The sequence below is a fragment of the Pantherophis guttatus genome, chromosome 3 (assembly GCF_059756535.1).
Source record: "Pantherophis guttatus breed Tessera chromosome 3, ASM5975653v1, whole genome shotgun sequence".
Classification (NCBI taxonomy): Eukaryota; Metazoa; Chordata; class Lepidosauria; order Squamata; family Colubridae; genus Pantherophis; species Pantherophis guttatus.
The window spans coordinates 7,670,202-7,690,163 of record NC_142065.1 but is presented as its reverse complement, the minus strand read 5'-3'; the positions used below and the strand labels follow the sequence as shown (position 1 = coordinate 7,690,163).

At 44.1% G+C, this 19,962-nt stretch overlaps 1 protein-coding gene across 5 annotated transcripts in view; it reads right to left on the bottom strand.

Annotated features, from left to right (window-relative positions):
- The window catches only part of MYT1 (myelin transcription factor 1), a 194,155-nt gene that overhangs the window by 8,079 nt on the left and 166,114 nt on the right, over positions 1 to 19,962 (bottom strand). For all 5 annotated transcript variants that reach the window (XM_060684370.2, XM_060684372.2, XM_060684374.2 and 2 more), the window contains 3 exons: positions 10,859 to 11,080; positions 6,357 to 6,448; positions 2,825 to 2,928 (listed from right to left, as the gene is read on the bottom strand). In XM_060684370.2, the coding sequence (XP_060540353.2) occupies positions 2,825 to 2,928; positions 6,357 to 6,448; positions 10,859 to 11,080 (418 nt within the window). The remainder of the gene's footprint in view (positions 1 to 2,824; positions 2,929 to 6,356; positions 6,449 to 10,858; positions 11,081 to 19,962) is intronic.

Below are 19,962 nucleotides of genomic sequence, written 5' to 3'. Positions count from 1 at the left end.
TAATAACACCACTTTTTTTTTTTTTTTTTGAGTTTCAAGATAATCCGATTCCACTGCTGGAATGGCCTGGGAATAGCCCAGACCTGAACCCAATTGAAAATCTGTGGCGCCAACTAAAGAAGCTTGTTAGTCAGAAGCGACCCAGCAATAAAACCCAGTTAATAGAAGCAATCATTCGATCTTGGTTTCACATGATAAGAGCTGCAGAACTCAAAGGCTTGGTTCACTCCAGGAAGACGTTGTAAGGCCGTAATTCATGCTAAAGGTTACCCAACGAAGTATGAACTGACATGGTGATAATTTTTGTATATCTCGTTTTTTCTACGTCTTTCACTTTTCTTCTTTATATTGTAACTGCTGTTCTAATAGCAAATCCTTCATAAAAGTTAGTGCATTACATTCTTGATTAAATTATCTTTCCATTGATATATAATTTTATGGTACTACTGAAAAAAAAAGTGGTGTTATTAGCTAGTTTTAGAAAATGCTGTACACTTTGCCCAAAATGTTTCCACAATTTTGGACTCTACTGTATACTATGTCCACAGCATTTCTCCAGTTTACTGATTAAATGACTTTATCAAACAAAGAAATAAGATTGGTTTGGCATCATCTGTTTTTTAACAAACCCGTGCTGGCTAGTAGTTATAACTTTATTTACAGATTTTAATGTAGGTAGGTAAATGCGGGTCCAGCTGGATGATCACTGAAGGGCCCTCTTATTAAATCCACAACAATTTTGGTTTTTTTTTTTTTTTAATTATCTTTTCCAGGATCTTTCCAGGTACTCTTTTTATCCACTACATAGTTCAATTCTCCTAGGAAATAAAACTAAAGAGTTTATTTATATGTGGCTTTAAATGAGTACCTGCCCATTATAGGCCAATGAAATTGCAATAACACTGCCTTAGTTTGACTTTCAAGCTGGGAAGAACTGGTTGAACTCAGTCTGCCTTTTATAACCATCTTCCTTGCATTCCTTAAACATCTAGGTCCTTTTGGAATAAACCATGGCATTGAGCTTCATGTGGATGTTATAGGGTTATCATTTTTGTATATCTCCTTTTTTTTACGTGTTTCACTTTTCTTCTTTATACTGTAACTGTCATTCTAATAGCAAATCCTTCATGAAAGTTATTGCATTACATTCTTGATTAAATTATCTTTCCATTGATATATCATTTTATGATACTACTCCAAAAAAAAAAAAAGTGGTGTTATTAGCTAGTTTTAGAAAATACACTTTTCCCAAAAGGTTTCCACAATTTTGGCCACTACTGTAGCTTTTGAAATCTCAGTGATAGTTCTGGAACAATTTACCCTGTATAAAGTCAGCACCCCCTCTCCTAGAAGAATGAAATATCTTGAGGAATATTAAAAAGGCAGAATATTATATTTCCCTAAATGAGAAATGGAGAAACATGGTTGTTGTTTTTTTGGGAGGCAGAAAGCAACCTCCACTTTCCTTAATAGCCCACAGCAATGTCAGCACTTAAGAGATAAAGAGCTTATTGAAAGAAGACAAGTATCTAGATAGCTCTATTTATAAGCAAATACCCTCACCCAAGATCCAAACCAGGACAAAGACATTAAGCCACAATAGGAATTGCCCAACACCCTTTCAGAACACAAGCCTTCATTGCATCATCACACAGCAGCCCAAACTTCAACCAAACTTAGCTCAGACAAACATGACCCCTTCATGGCCCCATGGGAGTCTGATAATAGCCAATAGAATATTAAAGGACATGTTCTGACACAGGAACAGGAAGCTCAAATACAAAGCCCAAAGAAGGTATAAAAACCCACCCACTCTCAACTCCATTTTGTCAGCTGCCCAGAATCACATGTGGTTCTGCTTCATCATTAAACCATCTTTCCAATCAGCCTCCATGTTTCCAGTGTCTTTCTCCTGGCTTGGAACTGAACCAGATGGATATCTTTTCCCACAACCCCAGAGATGAATGTCTGTGGAGATTCTCAGTACCCCAAAGGGGCTTTTTTTTAAAAAAAAAAGACAGCTGGACTTTGTTTTTCTCTGAAGACGTTTCGCTTGTCAAACAGGTGTGGAATTTTCTTGGAACTGTTGAAAGGACCATGTTGTAGACTGGGGATGGATGGTGTTGTATCCCTCCCCCTCAGTTTGTTTATTTATTTATTTATTTATTTATTTATTTATTTATTTATTTATTTATTTATTTATTTATTATATTTCTATACCGCCTTTCTCCCGTAGGACTCAAGATGGTGTACAGTCAAGAAAAATATAGACACACAAACATCATAAAATTGCTAATTAAAATTATTGAGATAGGACTGTTTAGTCTTAATGTAGATGGCCTCTTTGACCCCTCTTTCAGACTCATTTGCACTACTCAGGTGACCCTGAGGGCACAGATAAACCTCCAAGTGGCCTCAAAGACTCTCAGAGAGAGTACTAACGAACAGATGACTGCAATGAATATAAATCCTTCCATTCTCCAACATTCAGTCAGAACTGAAGAAGCTTCTTGGATGAGAAACGAAAATGTCTTCAACGAAAAACAAAGTCCATTTGTCTTTTGAAAAAAGTACCTTTGGGACAACCATGAACTGGATGACTGAGAATCTATGCCGCAGCCATAGAGCAATTTATAGTATAGGGACTTCAACTCCCAGAATTCCCCAGCATGGTGAATTCTGGGAGTTGAAGTCCACCCATTTTAACGTTGCTAAGGTTGGGAAAACAGTGCTCTAGAGTTTAAACTTCCTTTCAACTACTTTTTTCTTCTCTCCATCGGCCTGTGTTTTGATGGTCCATCACGACGACAACACGCAAACGTACCTGCGACTGCAGCTTCACCATTGCTGCCTCCATCTCAGTGTTGGATTCATTCAGCTCACTGATTTCTTTGTTTAACTGTTTGATTTCTTCGTCGTTTTCTAGAACTTGAAGACACAAGAGGAGGGAAGGAAAATGGAATCATCCCGGTAATAACAATAACATGTTCGGAGGGTTTTTTTCAAATCCAGACCTTTTTATTCCATCAGGCAGGCTTGGCCTAATTTCTTCCCTTTTTAAATATGTAAATTTTAATCTGTTTTTAAATTATTGAGGTGTTTTAATCTGTCTGGGCCAAAATGATTTAATTTGATTTTATCTGGTTTTTAAATTTTTTGTATTTATGTATTTTATTGTTGGCTGTTCACCGCCCTGAGTCCTTCGGGAGTAGGGCAGTATACAAATCAAATAAACCTAAACCATAAACCTAATATGTATTCAAATATTCAAATAACATTTCCCAATTTTATTTATTTTATTTTATTTATTTAGTTTGTCAAACATGTACGAGATAACAGGAATAAGTATAAACATGGATATTAATACAGGAAATGGGGACGAATAAATGGGGACAGTAGGACAGGGACGGAAGGCACGCTGGTGCGCTTATGCACGCCTGTTGTGGTCCGCCGACAGCCTGCGGAGCTGGCAGCTGAGTCAGACAGCAATGAGGCTGAGGAAGAACATGGGCCAGTCCTGGAGGCTGGGGAAGGCCCGGATGAGGATTCTGCGTTAGAGGCAGAGATGGGGCCAGGGCCATCGGGGGGTGATGTGCAGACTCCGGAGCCTCCAGAGGCTGATAGTAGAGAGGCAGAGGAACAGGAGGAGCCTGTTCCTAGTGTACGTATGAGAAGAGCTGCCAGAAGGTAAGAGCAGCTCAAGCAAAAAGGACGACTCAGGAGTAAGGCCAAGAGATGATTGGCCCCTCCCATAAGGCTTAAAAGACCAGCAACGGCTCTTGGCCTCTTTGCCGGAAAACAAGCGTTGAAAGATTTGCTTCGTGTTTGGATGTATTTCTTACTTGTCAGCATCTTCTATTCCTGAACTGTTGCCAAGAAAAGCCTTTGGCAGTTTGCCTAATTATCCCAAAGTCAGAGATAAACTGAAGAATGGTGTTTTGTGAGCTTTGCTTTCATTTAATTTGGAATAAGCTGAGAATGAGTTAATTCTCAGCTGTTTTAATAAAATCTGTTTGTTTTTTGGAACTGTTTTGCATTTAATATTAACTACGTGGGCCTGGGTCACAACAACGCTCCCTTTACAGACCTCTTAGGAGTGGGGTGAGGTCAACAGTAGACAGTTTAAGGTTAAAGTTATGGGGGTTTGAGGATGTAACAACAGAGTCAGGTGGTGCGTTCCAAGCATTGACCATTCTGTTGCTGAAGTCGTATTTTTTACAATCGAGTTTGGAGCGATTTACATTGAGTTTGTATCTATTGTGTGCTCGTGTATTATTGTAGTTGAAGCTGAAGTAGTTATTGACAGGTAGTACGTTGTAGCGGATAATTTTGTCTACTACGCTTAGGTGGGACCGTAGGCGGCGCAGTTCTAGGTTGTCCAAGCCTAAAATTTCAAGCCTGCTGCCACCGACGACCTCCCATCGACCCGTGCGCTCCCACAGAGAGGGCCTCCTCGGGGTATCATCAGCCAAACAATGCAGGCAGGTGACCCCCAGGGGGAGGGCCTTCTCTGTGGGGGCTCCCACCCTCTGGAATCAGCTGCCCCCAGAGATAAGGAGAATCCAAGACCTCAGTGCCTTCCGCCGTGCCCTTAAAACCCACTTTTTCCAGCAAGCCAGGCTGGCCTAATTCTTTTTAAGTGTTTTTAATTGTTTTGTTTATCGTTTTAATTAATGGGGCCAAATCTATTTATATATTTTAACTATTTGGCTGTTCACCACCCTGAGTCCTCAGGGAGAAGGGTGGTATACAAATTCAAAAAAAAAAAAAAAAGGTATTCTGTTGCGAGCAGAGGAGTGGAGGACTCTTCTCGTGAAATATCAAATAACATTTCCCAGTTTGTAATTGGGAAATTATGATGAACCATAAAAGGCAACAAATTAAATTCATCAGCCCCAACCAATACGGGTAGCCCTTGATGTACGACCACAATTGAGCTCAACATTTGCGTTGCTAAGTGAGTTTTGCCTCATGTTATCGTTTTTGCCACAGTTGAGTCACTGCATTGGTTAAGTCTATTCGCTAAGCGAATCTGGCTTCCCCCGTTGACTCTGCTTGCCAGTTGAAGATGGCTGGGAAGGTCAAAAATGCTGATCACGTGACCCAGGGGCAGTGCAACTGTCAAAAATACATGCCAGTTGCCGAGTGTCCGAATGTTGATCACGTGACCATGCAGATGGTGCAACCGTCGTAAGTGTGAACACCGGTCGTAAATCATTTTTTTCAGTGCCGTTGACACCTCAAACGGTCACTAAATGAATGCTGACAGTACAGAATTACCTGTAGGTTACAGGTAATCCTTGCTTAATGCATGGTTGCCTAGCAACCATTGGAAGTAAAGATGGCGTCTCCAAAAGTTACTGGCAACCAGTCTTCAAAGTTCTGATGGCTCCACCCCCTCCTTGCATTTTGGTGCTTGGCAACCATTTTGCATTTACAAATGCATTTTGCATCTTTGTGGCATCCTGCCATCATATGACCAGAATTTTGGATGGGTTTTTTTTTTGTGTGTGCCAGGTTTCGGTGTTCTGGTTTTCTGGCAAAACCCCACTCTTTAGATATAATGGCTTCATTTAGTGACCATCTTGTTCATTTAACGACCATTGCAAAAAGGCTGTAAAATCTGGCGCGTTTATAGGGCGACCCATTTAATGACTGCCAAGAGCCTTGGTAGTACAGGGGTTTAAGGCACCCTGTTATTAAGCTTATTAAGACCAGCTGCCTGCAATTACTGCAGGTTCGAATCTCGCCAGGCTCAAGGTTGACTCAGCTTTCTATCCTTTCTAAGGTAGGTGAAATGAGGACCCAGTTTGTGGGGGCAATAAGCTGACTTTGTATAAATATACAAAAGGATGAAGGCTATTGCTGAGCACATTGTAAGCCGCCCTGAGTCTTCGGACAAGGGCGGCATATAAATCAAATTAAAATAAAAAATAAAAAATGTACAGCCGTAATTATAAATGATAAAATTAATAATTATAAGATTACACTCAATAATAACAGCTCAAAAATGGTAGCAAGTTGAGAACTACTGATATTTCTGGTCAGAAATATATTTCTGACATCCAAAATGCAAACAATATCTTGCCGAAATTGTAGTGCACTTTTTAAGCAAATTAGGTAGTTTCAATTCAACTTGCATGGGTCATCCTGATCAGAGAATAATATTAATTCGGCGGACAGATACAACATATATAAAACAAAGTTACATGGACTGATGATGATATTACCTAGTTGGGTAATGAAACGTCTGCAAGAAAATAACCAAGCTCAGAAAGAGCACCAAGCGCTCCAATGTTAAATTGCTTTACCCCCAAATTACAAAACTAGCCAAATAATAAATCAGATTATTTTACCATCGCTGGTCTTGAATTTAGTGTTGAGAATATCATCCCCTGAGATTTTCCCTTTCTTTCCAGCAAAAGTAGCTCTTGGACACCCTGATAAGCTGAAAGAAAAATGAAAAAAAAAATTAGAACTTACATAAGGAGCTGAAACCAGACAATACTTCAAGTTGAATCGACATATATGTTGCAAAAACTTGTCCTAACCTACTCCTCCCTTGCTCCTTTCCTTCCTTTTCCCCTCCCTCCCTCCCTTCATTTCTTCCTCTCTCCCACTTTCCCTCAGTCCCTCCTTCTCCTTCCCTTGCTCCTTGCCTCCATTTTCTACTTCCTTCCTTCTTTCCTTCCTTAAGATTTATATTGACTGTTTCCCTATGACTATCATTAAGTGTTGTACCTTATAATTCTTGACAAATGTATCTTTTCTTTTATCTACACCGAGAGCGTATGCACCAAAGACAAATTCCTTGTGTGTCCAATCACACTTGGCCAATAAAGAATTCTATTCTATTCTATTCTATTCTATTCTATTCTATTCTATTCTATTCTATTCTATTCTATTCTATTCTATTCTATTCTATTCTATTCTATTCTTCTGCCCTCCCCACTCCTCCTTTCCTTCCTTTTCCACTCCTTTCCTTCCTTTTTCGCTCCTTCCTTCCTCCCTCCCTCCCCCCTCCCTTCCGGGCAGCACACAACAAATAAAACAGAAGATATGAAAATGGCAATTAGAAATATAAAAGCCACATTAATGTAGGCAGTTAAATCTAATTCCTTACAATAACCCAGAAGACTTTTGTTATTAACGTTCATTAATATTAAATCTGGCATAGCTCAGTGAATTCATTACATGATCATTGATTGGGTAGATTGATTCAGGAAGTAAGTATTAGGAATGGAACAGGAGTCAGTTTGAAATCCCAGAATATTGCTAATTGCTGAAGGCAAGTAGAAATTAGTTAGGGAGATGCTTTTACTATAACGGATAGTCATTGACCTGCAACCGGAAGTTTCTGTGGCTGAGCAAGGCAGTCATTAAGTGAGTTTATGACCTTTTCCCCACAGTTCTTAAGAAAATCACTCCAGTTGTTAAATGAATCATGCAGCCATTAATCAAATCGGGCTTCCCCCATTGACTTTGCTTGTCAGAAGTCGGCTGGGAAGGTTGCAAAAAAGGCAGTCATGTGACCTTGGGACATTGCAAGCATTGTAAGTACAGATACTCCTCGACTTACGACCACAAATGAGCCCAAAATTTCTGTTCTGAAGTGAGTTTGGCCCCAGGTTGACTCAGCCTTCCATCCTTCCGAGGTCGGTAAAATGGGGAACTGAGATTGTTGGGGGCAATATGCAAATAATGCTTACATTGTAAATCAGCCAGAGAATGAATTAAAGCATGCATGCATGTGTGCGACCCCACCCCTGCTCCTGGCACATGATGGCAAAAAGGTTAGCCATCACTGCCCTATACCATTTCAAACAGGTGGCTGTCCCGTCTCTTCTTAAAAACCTCTAGTGATGGATCGCCACAACCGTGATGGCAAACCTATGGCACGCGTGCCACAGATGGCAGGTGGAGCCATGTCGCCTGACATGCCAGCTCAGCCTCTCTAGGAGTCTCTGGAGGCTGGGGACAACAAAAAACGTCACTTCCTGTCCAACCGGAAGTTGGGAAACGGGTCGTTTCGGGCCTCCGGAGGGCCTGGGAAGACTGTTTTCGCCCTCCCCAGATGCATAGAGAGGATCTGAAGCCAGGTGAGAAAGAAAAATGGGCCTACTGGCCCATCATGTGCCAGGAGCGGGGGAGGGGGGGTCGCATGTGCATGCGCGGGGTGGGGTGCATAGAATTATGGGTGTGGGCACATGCACGCATGAACCTCCCCCTTCCTGGCACGCGATGGTAAAAAGGTTAGCCATCACTGGCCTACAACTTCTAGACTAGAGGCAAGCTGTTCCACTGGTTAATTGTCCTCACTGTTAGGAGGTTTCTCCTTAATTCCAGGTTGCTTCTCTCCTTGATTAGTTTCCATCCATTGTTTCTTGTCTTGCCTTCAGGTGCTTTGGAAAATAAATTGACCCTCCCCCTCTTCTTTGTGGCAGCCCCTCCAATACTGGAAGACTGCTATCACGTAACTCCAAATTCTCCTTTTCATTAAATTGGACATACCCAATTCCTGCAACCATTTTTCATATGTTTTAGCCTCCAGTCTCCTAATCATCTTTGTTGCTCTTCTCTGCTCTTGAAGAAAACTTCAAAGAAAGTATGCTTGAAACTACACGCATTTTCCAACAAAATATATTTGCCTTCTTGGAGAGAAGAAAGATTGATTTCTCTAATTTCTGCTTTTTATTATTTTTTCTCCTTTGTCAGGGGAGGAAAATTAGAAAACGAAAACATATATTTTATGTTGGATGTAAATTTGTTTCTCATCTTCTCCCTCGGGTTTATAAGCAGTATTTTTTATACATCCATTAGAAATTCATTATGACTTGAACAGCTTTGCGTTTGGGAAAGAATTTATATATTAGAGGAACTCGGTTGCAGATTGGCCCATAAAAAAGACACAATAAAATGAAGTTTTTTAATGGAAATGAATATTTGCTACCTCCTAAACTTGGATTCTGGAACTTTCTATACAGATAGTCCTCGACTTACAGCAGTTCATTTAGTGACTGCTCAAAGTTACAACGGCACTGAAAAATGTGACTTATGACCATTTTTCACAGTTACGACCTCTGCAGCATCGCCATAAACTTGTGATCAAAATTCAGATGCTTGGCAGTTGGTTCATATTTATGACGGTCGCAGTGTCCCAGGGTCACATGATTCCCCTTTTCTGTCCTTCTGACAAGCAAAGTCAATTGGGGAAGCCAGATTCATTTAACAACCATGTTCCTAACTTATCAACTGCAGTGATTCACTTAACAACTGTAGCAAAACAAAGGTCGTAAAATGGGGCAAAACTCACTTAACAAATGTTTCACTTAACAACAGAAATTTTAGGCTCGGTTGTGGTCGTAAATCGAGGACTACCTGCATTGTAAAGATATAGCCCTTGACTTAAAACAACCACTTACAACAGTTCGTTTAGTGACCGGTCAAAGTTACAATGGCACTGAAAAAAAGTGACATGACCACCACTGTTTCAGCGTCCCCATGGTCACATGACCAAAATTCAGACTCTTGGCAACTGACTCGTATTTATGACGGTTGCAGTGTCCCAGGGTCATGTGATCATCTATTGTGAACGTCTGACCAGCAAAGTCAATGGGGAAGCCAGATTTACTTAACAACCGTACGACTAGCTTAACATCTGTAGCAGCTTTCTTGCCACAGTTGTTAATTCACTTAATTCACTTAACAACTGTGTCAAGAAAGCTCATAAAATGGGGCTTAAGAACTGTCTGTTGTGGCCTGTTGACCGCCAGCCCTTCCGGCAGCCAAATCAGATGAGGAGGCGGCGTAGAAGTCAGGGCCAGCATCAAGGCAACCTGAGAGCTCCGAGGGGGGAAGAGGGAATGGAGCAGTCGGAGATAGAGAGACAGAGGCGGAGTCTGGGCCATCCGTCAGCCCCCAGATGGAGAGTCAGCAGCCCCCAGGTCTGGAGGTGGCTGATGAGGAAGAGGAGGAACAGCTGGGTCCAGTGCCTGACGCGCTGATGCGCAGAAGGCAGAGGAGAGGAGAGCAGTGGAAATCTATGGGCCAGTCCTTGGGACGGAAGAGCCACTGCTGCTAGCGAAGTCCCACCCTAGCTCTGGGGACAAAAGGCAGAGGGCAGAGATGAATAGGTGTGGCAGACAACTATTCATCTCCCTGACGGATGGACTTGTTAGCCTGCGGTGAGAGAGAGAGAGAGACTTTTTGCCAGAGCTGCTGGCGCTCATAATAAAGGCAACATTTGTTTAACTACAGAGGGTTTGTTGTATTTGGGAGCTAGGTCAAAAACACTGTGTTGTTTAGTCATGGAAATTATGGGCTCAATTGTGGTCGTAAGCTGTCTTAAAAATTGGTACCCACCCACAAAAAATGGGATTTTTAACCTTTACAGAGAAAAGAGTCATGCTGGATCAGTGGTGGGTTCCTCCTGGTTAAGTCCGGTTCGGCCGAGTCGGTAGCGGTGACGATATGACGTCACCGAACCGATTCTCCCCCCCCTGCCCTCCCACCACACCCCCCACATTATTCTTAACTTTCATTTGGTCCCATCCCAATCTATTGCTGCCTCCTGAGTCCCAGCTGATGACTAGAGGGAAAAAAACTGTTTAAACTCTTGCCGCGGGGCTTCAAAGGGCCGTCCTACAGCTGATCAGTGTTAAAAGCAAACAAACGAGTCGGGTCGTAAGTGCGAGGACTGGTCATAAGTGCGAGGACCTTCCAGAAATGACTCTGACCAGCTAGCCACACCCACCTAGTCACATGGCCTCCAAGCCACACCCACAAAATAAGCCACGCCCACAGAACTGGTAGTAAAAAAATTTAGAACCCACCCCTGTGCTGGATGCTTGAAATTTACCTTCTATGAGTGAGGAAGCTTCCATTGGCGTGACCTGAACCATCACAGCCCGGAGTTGGGCAGGTCGGACCCTCGTTCTTGAGCGACTTCCATGAAAAGGTGGAGCCGTTGAGAGAGCCTTCCTTCTGCCTCCGGGCTGCAAGGGGACAACCTGAGGCACTGCGATGGGAGGCGTATTTGCCACTGATGTGTCCGAGTCCAACACAGCCAGGAACAGGGCACCTGGAGAATGACAAAGGAGTCATTAAGGATGGAAAGAAACTCAGAATTGGAACCCCTCACCTTTCCATCTTCATGGCTGGTTCCAGGGGTGGGCTGCTGGGGATTCGCAGGGGTTCGGGAGAACCTCTAGCTAAGATTCTGTGAAGTTCGGAGAACCCCCAAATCCCACTCCTGGCTGGCCCTCCCCACCCTCTCCCAGGAGTCCCCATGCGGCCCATTTTGGATGCAGGTAAATGCAGGGCGCGCACAGAGGCTCAGAGAGGGCAAAAAACGGGCCTACTGGAAGTTCAGGAAATGGGCCCATTTCCGGCCTCCAGAGGGCCTCCGGAGCCTGGGGAGGCCGTTTTCACCCTCCCGGAGGCTCAAAGAAAGCCTCCAGAACCCGGGGAGGGCAAAAATGCTGTGATGCAGGAGGCGACTAGGCCACGCCCACCCAGCAACTGGGCAACCCTTTGCTAAATTTTTTGAAGCCCACCCCTAGCAGGTTCCCTCAGATGTGGTAGAATTAGAGGCAACTGATTCATATGTGTGATGGGCTGCAGTGTCCTGGGGTTCACGCGATCCCCTCTTGTGTAAGCGTCCTCGACTTAACGACCATAATTGAGGCCAACATTTCTGTGGTGAAGCGAAACATTTGTTCAGTGAACTTGCTCCCGTTTTACGACCTTTCTTGCCACCGTCATTAAGTGCATCACTGCAGTTGTTAAGGTAGCAACACGGTTGTTCATTGAATCTGCTTCCCGCCCCCACCATGACTTTACTCATCAGAAGGTCACAAAAGGGGATCACGTGACCCCAGGACACTGCAACCGTCATAAATATGAGTCAGCGGCCAAGCGTCTGAATTTTGATCCCATGGCCATGGGGATGCTGCAAACTGTCCTATGTGTGAAAAACGGCCCTAACTAGGTCACGTCTTTCGATGCTATTGTGACTTGAATGGTCATTAAGTGAACTGTTTTTAAGTCGAGGACCAACTGGTTGCCAGAAATGGACAGGTAAGGCCAGTTTTAGGAATATATTGGTTTGTGGTGTGACCTTCTAGAACAGAATTTCTCAAGCTTGTGAACTTTAAGAGGTATGGACTTCTGGTGTGGACTGCAACCCTCCAAATTCTGGCTGGAGGATTCTGGAAGTTGAAGTCCACATCTTTTAAAGCACAAGAAACAAACGTCACAGTCATTATCTGAACACGGTGATCATTAAATTAGCCCATTTTAACCAATGGGTTGCTTTTGGAAGTAACTGCTGAAAAATCATGGTTGCGTGACCACGAGGGATGCAACACATGTGGGCTGATTGCCAAGCGGCCCAAATGTGATCATGTGACCCACGTTGGAACTTCGAAACTGGGTCATAAGTTTCCATAAATGGGGAGGTCTGACATAACTTCAAACGATCGGTAAGCAACCGGTCGTAAGTCAAGGGCTACCTGTAGCTACCTATTGAATGGATCCCAAGGACCAGTTATTATTATCAATATAATAGATGTCATTCAAAAGCATACATCAATGTTCGCTACAGGATGGTGCCGTTTAAAAAGGGGATTGTATAGAAGAGAATATTTGTAGCTGAGGGTTGAACTGTGAGGGCCTTAGTGCTCTCTGAGCTTGATTGTTTTCTTGCAGAAGTTTCACTGCCCAACTAGTTAATATTATCAGTGCACTGATAATGTTACCTAGTTTGGTAATAAACATCTGCAAAAAACCCCACCAAACTCAGAGAGCACCAAGGACCCCACAGTCCTCCTCCTCCTCCTCGTCTTTCTCCTCCTCCTCTCCACAATCTCACTCCCTTCTAGTCCTGATGATGTTATCTATTTGAGTAATGAAGCCTCTGCAAGAAAACATTCAAGTTAGAGAGCACCAAGGACCCCACAGTTCCTTCCTTCCTTCCTTCCTTCCTTCCTTCCTTCCTTCCTTCCTTCCTTCCTTCCTTCCTTTCCTTCCTCCCTCCCTCCCTCCCTCCCTCCTCCTCCCCCTCCCCCATTGCTTTCTAGCACTGATGATGTTACCTAGATTTGTAATGAAAGAAAACCAAGCTCAGAGAGTACCAAGGACCTCAGAAAAGATAATGTTTTTTGGGGGCACTAACACACTGGAGGTGGCAATTAAATTGACATCAGATCTCACCTTCCCCCTCACTCCCTGCTTCCATCCCCGTCCATCTTCCATTCTCACATCACTCTATTCTCATTGTTTTCTTGCTCATGGTTTATTCTATTGTTCCACTACTTTGCTACTGTTAACGTTCAGCCTTTTTTTCATTTCTCCCTTTTTTATTGTCCTAAGCTAACCGCCTAGAGTAACCCCAAGGCGAGATAGGGCGGGAAGTTTAAGTTTAAGAAATAAAATACATCCGAGGGAATAAAACTTGAGCTACCCCTTTACGCGGAGAAACCATCAGGAATCTCAAAGGCAATTGTCAAAAAATATACCTCGGCTTTGTTTGAATTTCATTAATCCTATGTTTCATTGTTATCTCCATCAGCATTTTTTATTCTATTCCGTTAGAAAAAATGAAAACGGAGGAGTTGACGATTGAGAAGCCCATCGTGGCTATTTCCTCCCCCCTCTGAAATAATTTGGAAACCCTGGTTCTGTTTTAAATCACATGCAAATGTGGCACAATTCACCTATAATATCCCTGCTAGTGGGATGCTGACTACATTTATAACACCCTCGCTGTTTATGCGATTGTAAGCAAGCGACCTCTAGAGAAAGAAGGAAGCAGAGGCGGGAAGGCGAAGGCGACAATTTGAATTGGCATTCACAGCACAACCATTACATATTTTACGTCGCTAATTTAACTTCCATTGCATTTTTATTATAAAAAAATAATCCAGCATGTCATCGGCGCCAAGAACCACTGAGGGAGTCTGTATGAGGGTTTGGCAGAGAGTTTCAAAATGTTTTATCATGGAACAGATAGCAAGTAGATGTTCCATTAAATACTGGCAGTCCTCGGCATATGATCAAAATCGAGCCCAACATTTTTGTTGCTAAAGCGAGAAAATTGTTAAGTGAGCTTTTGCCCCATTTTACGACCTTTCTTGCCACCGTGGTTAAGTGGATCGCTTCTGTTGTTAAATTAGTAACACGGTTGTTTCAGTGAATCTGGCTTCCCCGTCGACTTTGCTCGTCGGAAGATTGCAAAAGGGGATCACGCGAGTGTGGGACACTGCGACCGACATAGATATGAGACCAGGGGTGAAATCCAGCAGGTTCTGACAGGTTCTGGAGAACTGGTAGCGGAAATTTTGAGCAGTTCAGAGAACTGGCAAATGCCACCTCTGGCTGGCCCCAGGAGTGGGGAGGGAATGGAGATTTTGCAATATCTTTCCCCCAGGAGTGGGGTGGGAATGGAGATTTTGCAATATCCTTTCCCCAGAAGTGGGGTGGGAATGGAGATTTTGCAATATCCTTTCCCCAGGAGTGGGGAGGGAATGGAGAGTTTGCAATATCCTTCTCCCAGGAGTGGGGAGGGAATGGGGATTTTGCAATATCTTTCCCCCAGGAGTGGGGAGGGAATGGAGATTTTGCAATATCCTTCTCCCAGGAGTGGGGAGGGAATGGGGATTTTGCAATATCCTTCCCCCAGGAGTGGGGAGGGAATGGAGATTTTGCAATATCCTTCTCCCAAGAGTGGGGAGGGAATGGGGATTTTGCAATATCCTTCTCCCAGGAGTGGGGAGGGAATGGAGATTTTGCAATATCTTTCCCCCAGGAGTGGGGAGGGAATGGGGATTTTGCAGTATCCATCCCCTGCCACGCCCACCAAGCCACACCACACCCACCAAGCCATGCCAACAGAACCGGTAGTAAAAAAAATTGGATTTCACCACTGTATGAGACAGCTGCCGAGTGGCAGGATTTTGATCACATGATCATGAGGATGCTGTAACAGTTGTAAGTGTGAAAACTGGTCATAAGTCACTTTTTTCAGTACCGGTGTAACTGAACAATCACTAAACAAATGGTTATAAGTCAAGGACAACCTATCATTTAGGAAAAGAAATATAGCTGATGTCAAATTGTTTTTCAAATAGAGATGTGGAATGATGTGCAGCAGGGAACTAATTAGGATTGTGATCCTCACAAGAGTTGTCTAAACCCTCCCTCCCTTTCCTTGTGATCCAGCTCAGATGCTATTGGGGACCATAGCAGTTTGTGTTAACAACCACTACTAAGTGCCATAAATTTGAGCCAGAAGAGTTTGTTAACATGGGGAAAGAGAGAAACCGAGCACCTGGGGCTGGTATTTCTAGTTTAAGAAAGACTCCTACAAAAGCTGCAGGATTCTGGGTGTGTTACAGCAGGGCTTGAAATAATGAAGGACGGTGAACCCATTCCAAATCTCAGGTAAATGCCATGTGTGACAATTTTGATGATGGCTCGGAGGTAATTAATTGACTCTTGTGGTTGAACCATGGCAGCATGGACAATTTCCTAGACAGTGACCTAATTTTTAAGCCCTCTCCCTGCAGGAATTCTGGGGAATGTAATTTTTCTTTTCTTTTCTTTTCTTTTTTTCTTTTCTTTTTTCTTTTCTTTCTTCCTTCCTTCCTTTCCTTCTTCTTTCTTTCCTTTCCTTCCTTCCTTTTTCCTTTCTTTCTTTTTTCTTTCTTTCCTTCCTTCCTCTTTTTTTCCTTTCTTTTCTTCCTTCCTTCCTCTTTCTTTCTTTCCTTTCTTTCTTCCTCTCCCTTCCTTCCTTCCTCCTTCCTTTCCTTCCTTCCTTCCTCTTTCTTTGTTTCTTTTCCTTCCTTCCTTCCTTCCTTCCTTCCTTCCTTCCTTCCTTCCTTCCTTCCTTCCTTCCTTCCTTCCTTCCTTCCTTCCTTCCTCTCTCTCTCTCTCTCTCTCTCTTCTATCCTGATGCAGGGAAAACAGGCAGGAAGAGCGAAGAAACGGAGATGGAGAGTGACATGGTGTGATCTCAACTGCCCTGACTTACAGGTAGTCCTTGACCTACTACAACCATTTGTTTAGTGACCTTTGATGACCAGTTTTCACACTTACGACCGTTGTAGCATCCCCAGGGTCATGTGATCAAAATTCAGTTGTTTGGCAACTGGCATGGATTTATGACGGTTGCTTTTTCCCGGGAGTCACGGTAATCATCATTTGTCACCTTCCCAGCTGGCTTCAGACAAGCAAAGTCAATGGGGGAAGCCGGATTCACTTAATGACTGTGATTCACTTAATGACTGAAGTGATTCGCTTAACAACTATGGTAAAAATGGGACATTGCTCACTTAACAACTGAATTGCTTAAAATGTTGGGCTCAATTGTGGTCGTAAGTCAAGGACTTCCTGTAATATATTATATGATATATAATTTATATGATATATAATTATATATAATATATTATCAAGGTGGTTTTCAGAAATATGCAACAGACTCTGGTTTTTCAAGCCCAAAAACACTTACACAAAATCCATATATTAGTCTGATGCAATGCAATGTTTGCATCATGAAAAACATCCACATGCAAACATGCCTAGGCTGAAAATTGAGCCTTTATAGGTAGTCCTTGATTTATGACCACAATTGAGCCCAAAATGTATGTTGTTAAGCGAGACATTTTGTTAAGCGAGTTTTGCCTCATTTTACAACCTTTCTTGCCCCGGTTTTTAAGTGAATCACTGCAGTTGATAAGTTAGTAACCCAGTTGTTATGTGAATCTGGCTTCTCCATTGACATTGCTTGTCAGAAGGTCACAAAAGGGGATCATGTGACCCCGGGACACTGACCGTCATAAATATGAACCAGTTGCCAAACGTGTGAATTTTGATCACACGTTCAAGTGGTCGTAAGCCACACTTTTAGTGGCGTTGTAACCTTGAAGGGTCATAAATGAACTGTTGTAAATCGAGGACTACCTGTATTAGATTAGCTTGCTTTGTTGTGATCAGATACAGGCTGGGTTCACACAACATGTTGAATCTAATCAGCAGAAGGTCTAGTAGTTATATTTCTGCAATATGTTAAGCGTGCTAAGTGTTCACTGGATTTTGTTGTGGCTTAAGGTGTTAGGACGCCGCGGGATAGTTGTTGTGGGGCTCAATTGTATGATGTTAACCCCTGAAATGGGTTAATGGTTGTAGCTCTCAGACTTAAAGGTCCAAAACAGGCGATGTGCTTTCATATAAGCCTGCGCATATTAACTTGCGTGACATTTGCATCGTTTGCATTTTATTATCCATGACATTTTGAGTCACTTGGCCCCGGCAACCTCCGAAGAGAACAACCTCTGGGGAGGACCGTATCACTGATAACACTTCATTTTCAAGCGATCCTGTTGAAAATGACACTCTCTCAATTCACGATTAAAGGCGAATCTACGCATCCAGGGCTGAGATTCAGACATTTTAGCAACCGGTTCTCTGCCCGGTTGCTGGGTGGGCGTGGCCATGGTGGGTGTGGCCTACTCTGCCTCCTGCACCAAGGGCGTTTTCACCCTCCCCAGACTCTGGAGGCTTTCCTCGAGCCCCCGGGAGGGTGAAAACCGCTTCCCCCGGGCTCTGGGGGCCCTCTGGAGGCCGGAAACAGGCCTGTTTTCGGACTTCCGGTACTTCCAGTAGGCCCGTTTTTTGCCCTGCCCAGAATCCAGAGGCTTTCCTTGAGCCTCCAGAAGGGCGAAATTGGCCTCCCCTGGGCTCCGGAGGCTCTCCCGAGGCCAGGAATGGGCCTGTTTCTGGACTTCTGGAACTTCCGGTAGGCCCGTTTTTCGCCCTCCCAGAGCCTCCGCCCGGGCCCTACACTTACGTCACCTCCAAAACAGGCTGTGTAGAGACTCCTGGGAGGAGTGGGGCGGGCGGGATCAGCCAGTCCTTGCAACTACCGGTTTGGCGAACCAGATTAAAATTAACATCCGGTATGCCCAAACCGGTCTGAACCGGCTGAATCCCACCCCTGTACATCAGAGGTGGGTTGCTCCTGGTTTGGCCCGGTTCGGCTGAGCTGGTAGCGGTGACGATGTGACGTCACCGAACTGGTTCTCTGTGACTGGGAGCTGGGCCCAACCACCCACTCCCGCTTTATTCCTACCTTTGTTTCTTGTTTTTTAGCCCAGCTAATAGCCGTGGCAGAGTGGATTGCCACACCTCAGCTGGCCAGAAACCTAACACGCTTGTGAGGAGACAAATTAATTGATCTACTCCTCTTCTTGGATTATTTGATTTTTTTTTCATCCTGCCTTTATTGTTTATAAATAACTAAAGGCAGCAATCATGCTTAGTACCCCGTCCTCCTCCTATTTTCCCCACAACAACCCTGTGAGGTTAGTTGAGTTGAGAGAGGGACTGGCCCAAAGTCACTCAGCTGCTTTTCATGCCTAAAGCAGGACTAGAACTCAGTGTCTCCTAGTGATTGGCCCAAGGTCATCCAACCTGCTTTCATGACTAAGGAGGAACTAGAACTCACCATGTCCTGGTGATTGACCCAAAGTTACCAGCCAACATTCATGCCTAAGGCAGGAGTAGAACACAATCTCCTGGTAATTGACCCAAAGTTCGGCTTTCATGTCTTGGTGGGGCTGGAATTCACAGTCTCCCGGTTTCTAGTCTTATGCCTTACTAGACCAAATGGCCAGCTCAATGACATTACGCAAAACTTTTTCCTGCATTCAGGAAAAATTTTGTGGATTTTAAATTGACAGCTTTTAATAAACACTCCTTACCCAGCTAATTGTGACATGGCTCATTGGATAAAAACATTCTGCTTCCTGGCTCTAAGGAGATGGAGCAGATGGCTTCAAATGTCAGCTGATTCCTGCAAAGACCTTTGGACCACTTACAGGAACCTCGTTTTCCATGGAGGCTTAAGGGTGTATAATTTTTGCAACCCTGCTATGCTTTTTTAAATGCATAGGTCTTAAAGTGGTAGAAGGAAATTCTAGATCCATGATGGCGAACCTATGGCACCCATGCTACAGCTGGCAGGTGGAACCTTTTCTGCAGGCACGTGAGCCATCGCCCAGCTCAGCTCTACCGCGCATGTGCGGGCGCCTCCTGCCGACCAGCTGATTTTTGGGATGCGTGGGGGGTGGGGGGCAGGGTGCACGCGGGAGAAGCGCTCACATGCGCGGGGGAGAGCACGGGGGTGGCGGCACCTCCGCACGGCCCATTTTTGGGCCCATGAGGCTGCAGGGTGGCCTACTAGGCCCAAAACGGGGCATGGGGGCGTGCAGTGCTCGCCCCCACGGCCCGTTTTTGAGCCCATGAGCCTGCAGGGAGGCCTACTAGGCCCAAAATGGGGCGTGGGGGTGTGTGACGCACCCCCCCAGCCCATTTTTGGACCCAGGAGGCTGCAGGGAGGCCTACTAGGCCCAAAATGGGAGGTGGGGGGGTTATGTGCGTATGCATGAGGGGCAGAGGGAGCATGGGGGAGTCATGTGCACATGCACAGGGGGGCGCATTGCATTATGGTGCCGGTGTGTGCGCACTTTCGGCACACAATAAGAAAATGGTTAGCCATCACTGTTCTAGATTAACAACAAAAGCAAGGCTAGAGGAGGAATCGGGAAGAGAACACGCTTATAAATGGGCTGATTTCTCATTATTGGTCTGAAATAGCTTTTGATCTGGGAACACAAAATGCAAATCCATCGTACAGATAATTCTCAATTTACAACCATTTCCTTCGTGACCCTTCGAAGTTACAACAGGACCGAAGAAAATGATTTATGACCATTTTTCACACTTATGACCATTGCAGCATCCCCGTGGTCATGTGATTAAAATTCAGTCACTTGGCAACCGGTTCATATTTATGACCGTTGCAGGATTCTGGGATCACGTGATCCCCTTTTGCGATCTTCTGACAAGCAATGTCAATAAGGGAAGCCGGATTCACTTAATAACCGTGTTACTAACTGTGGCAAA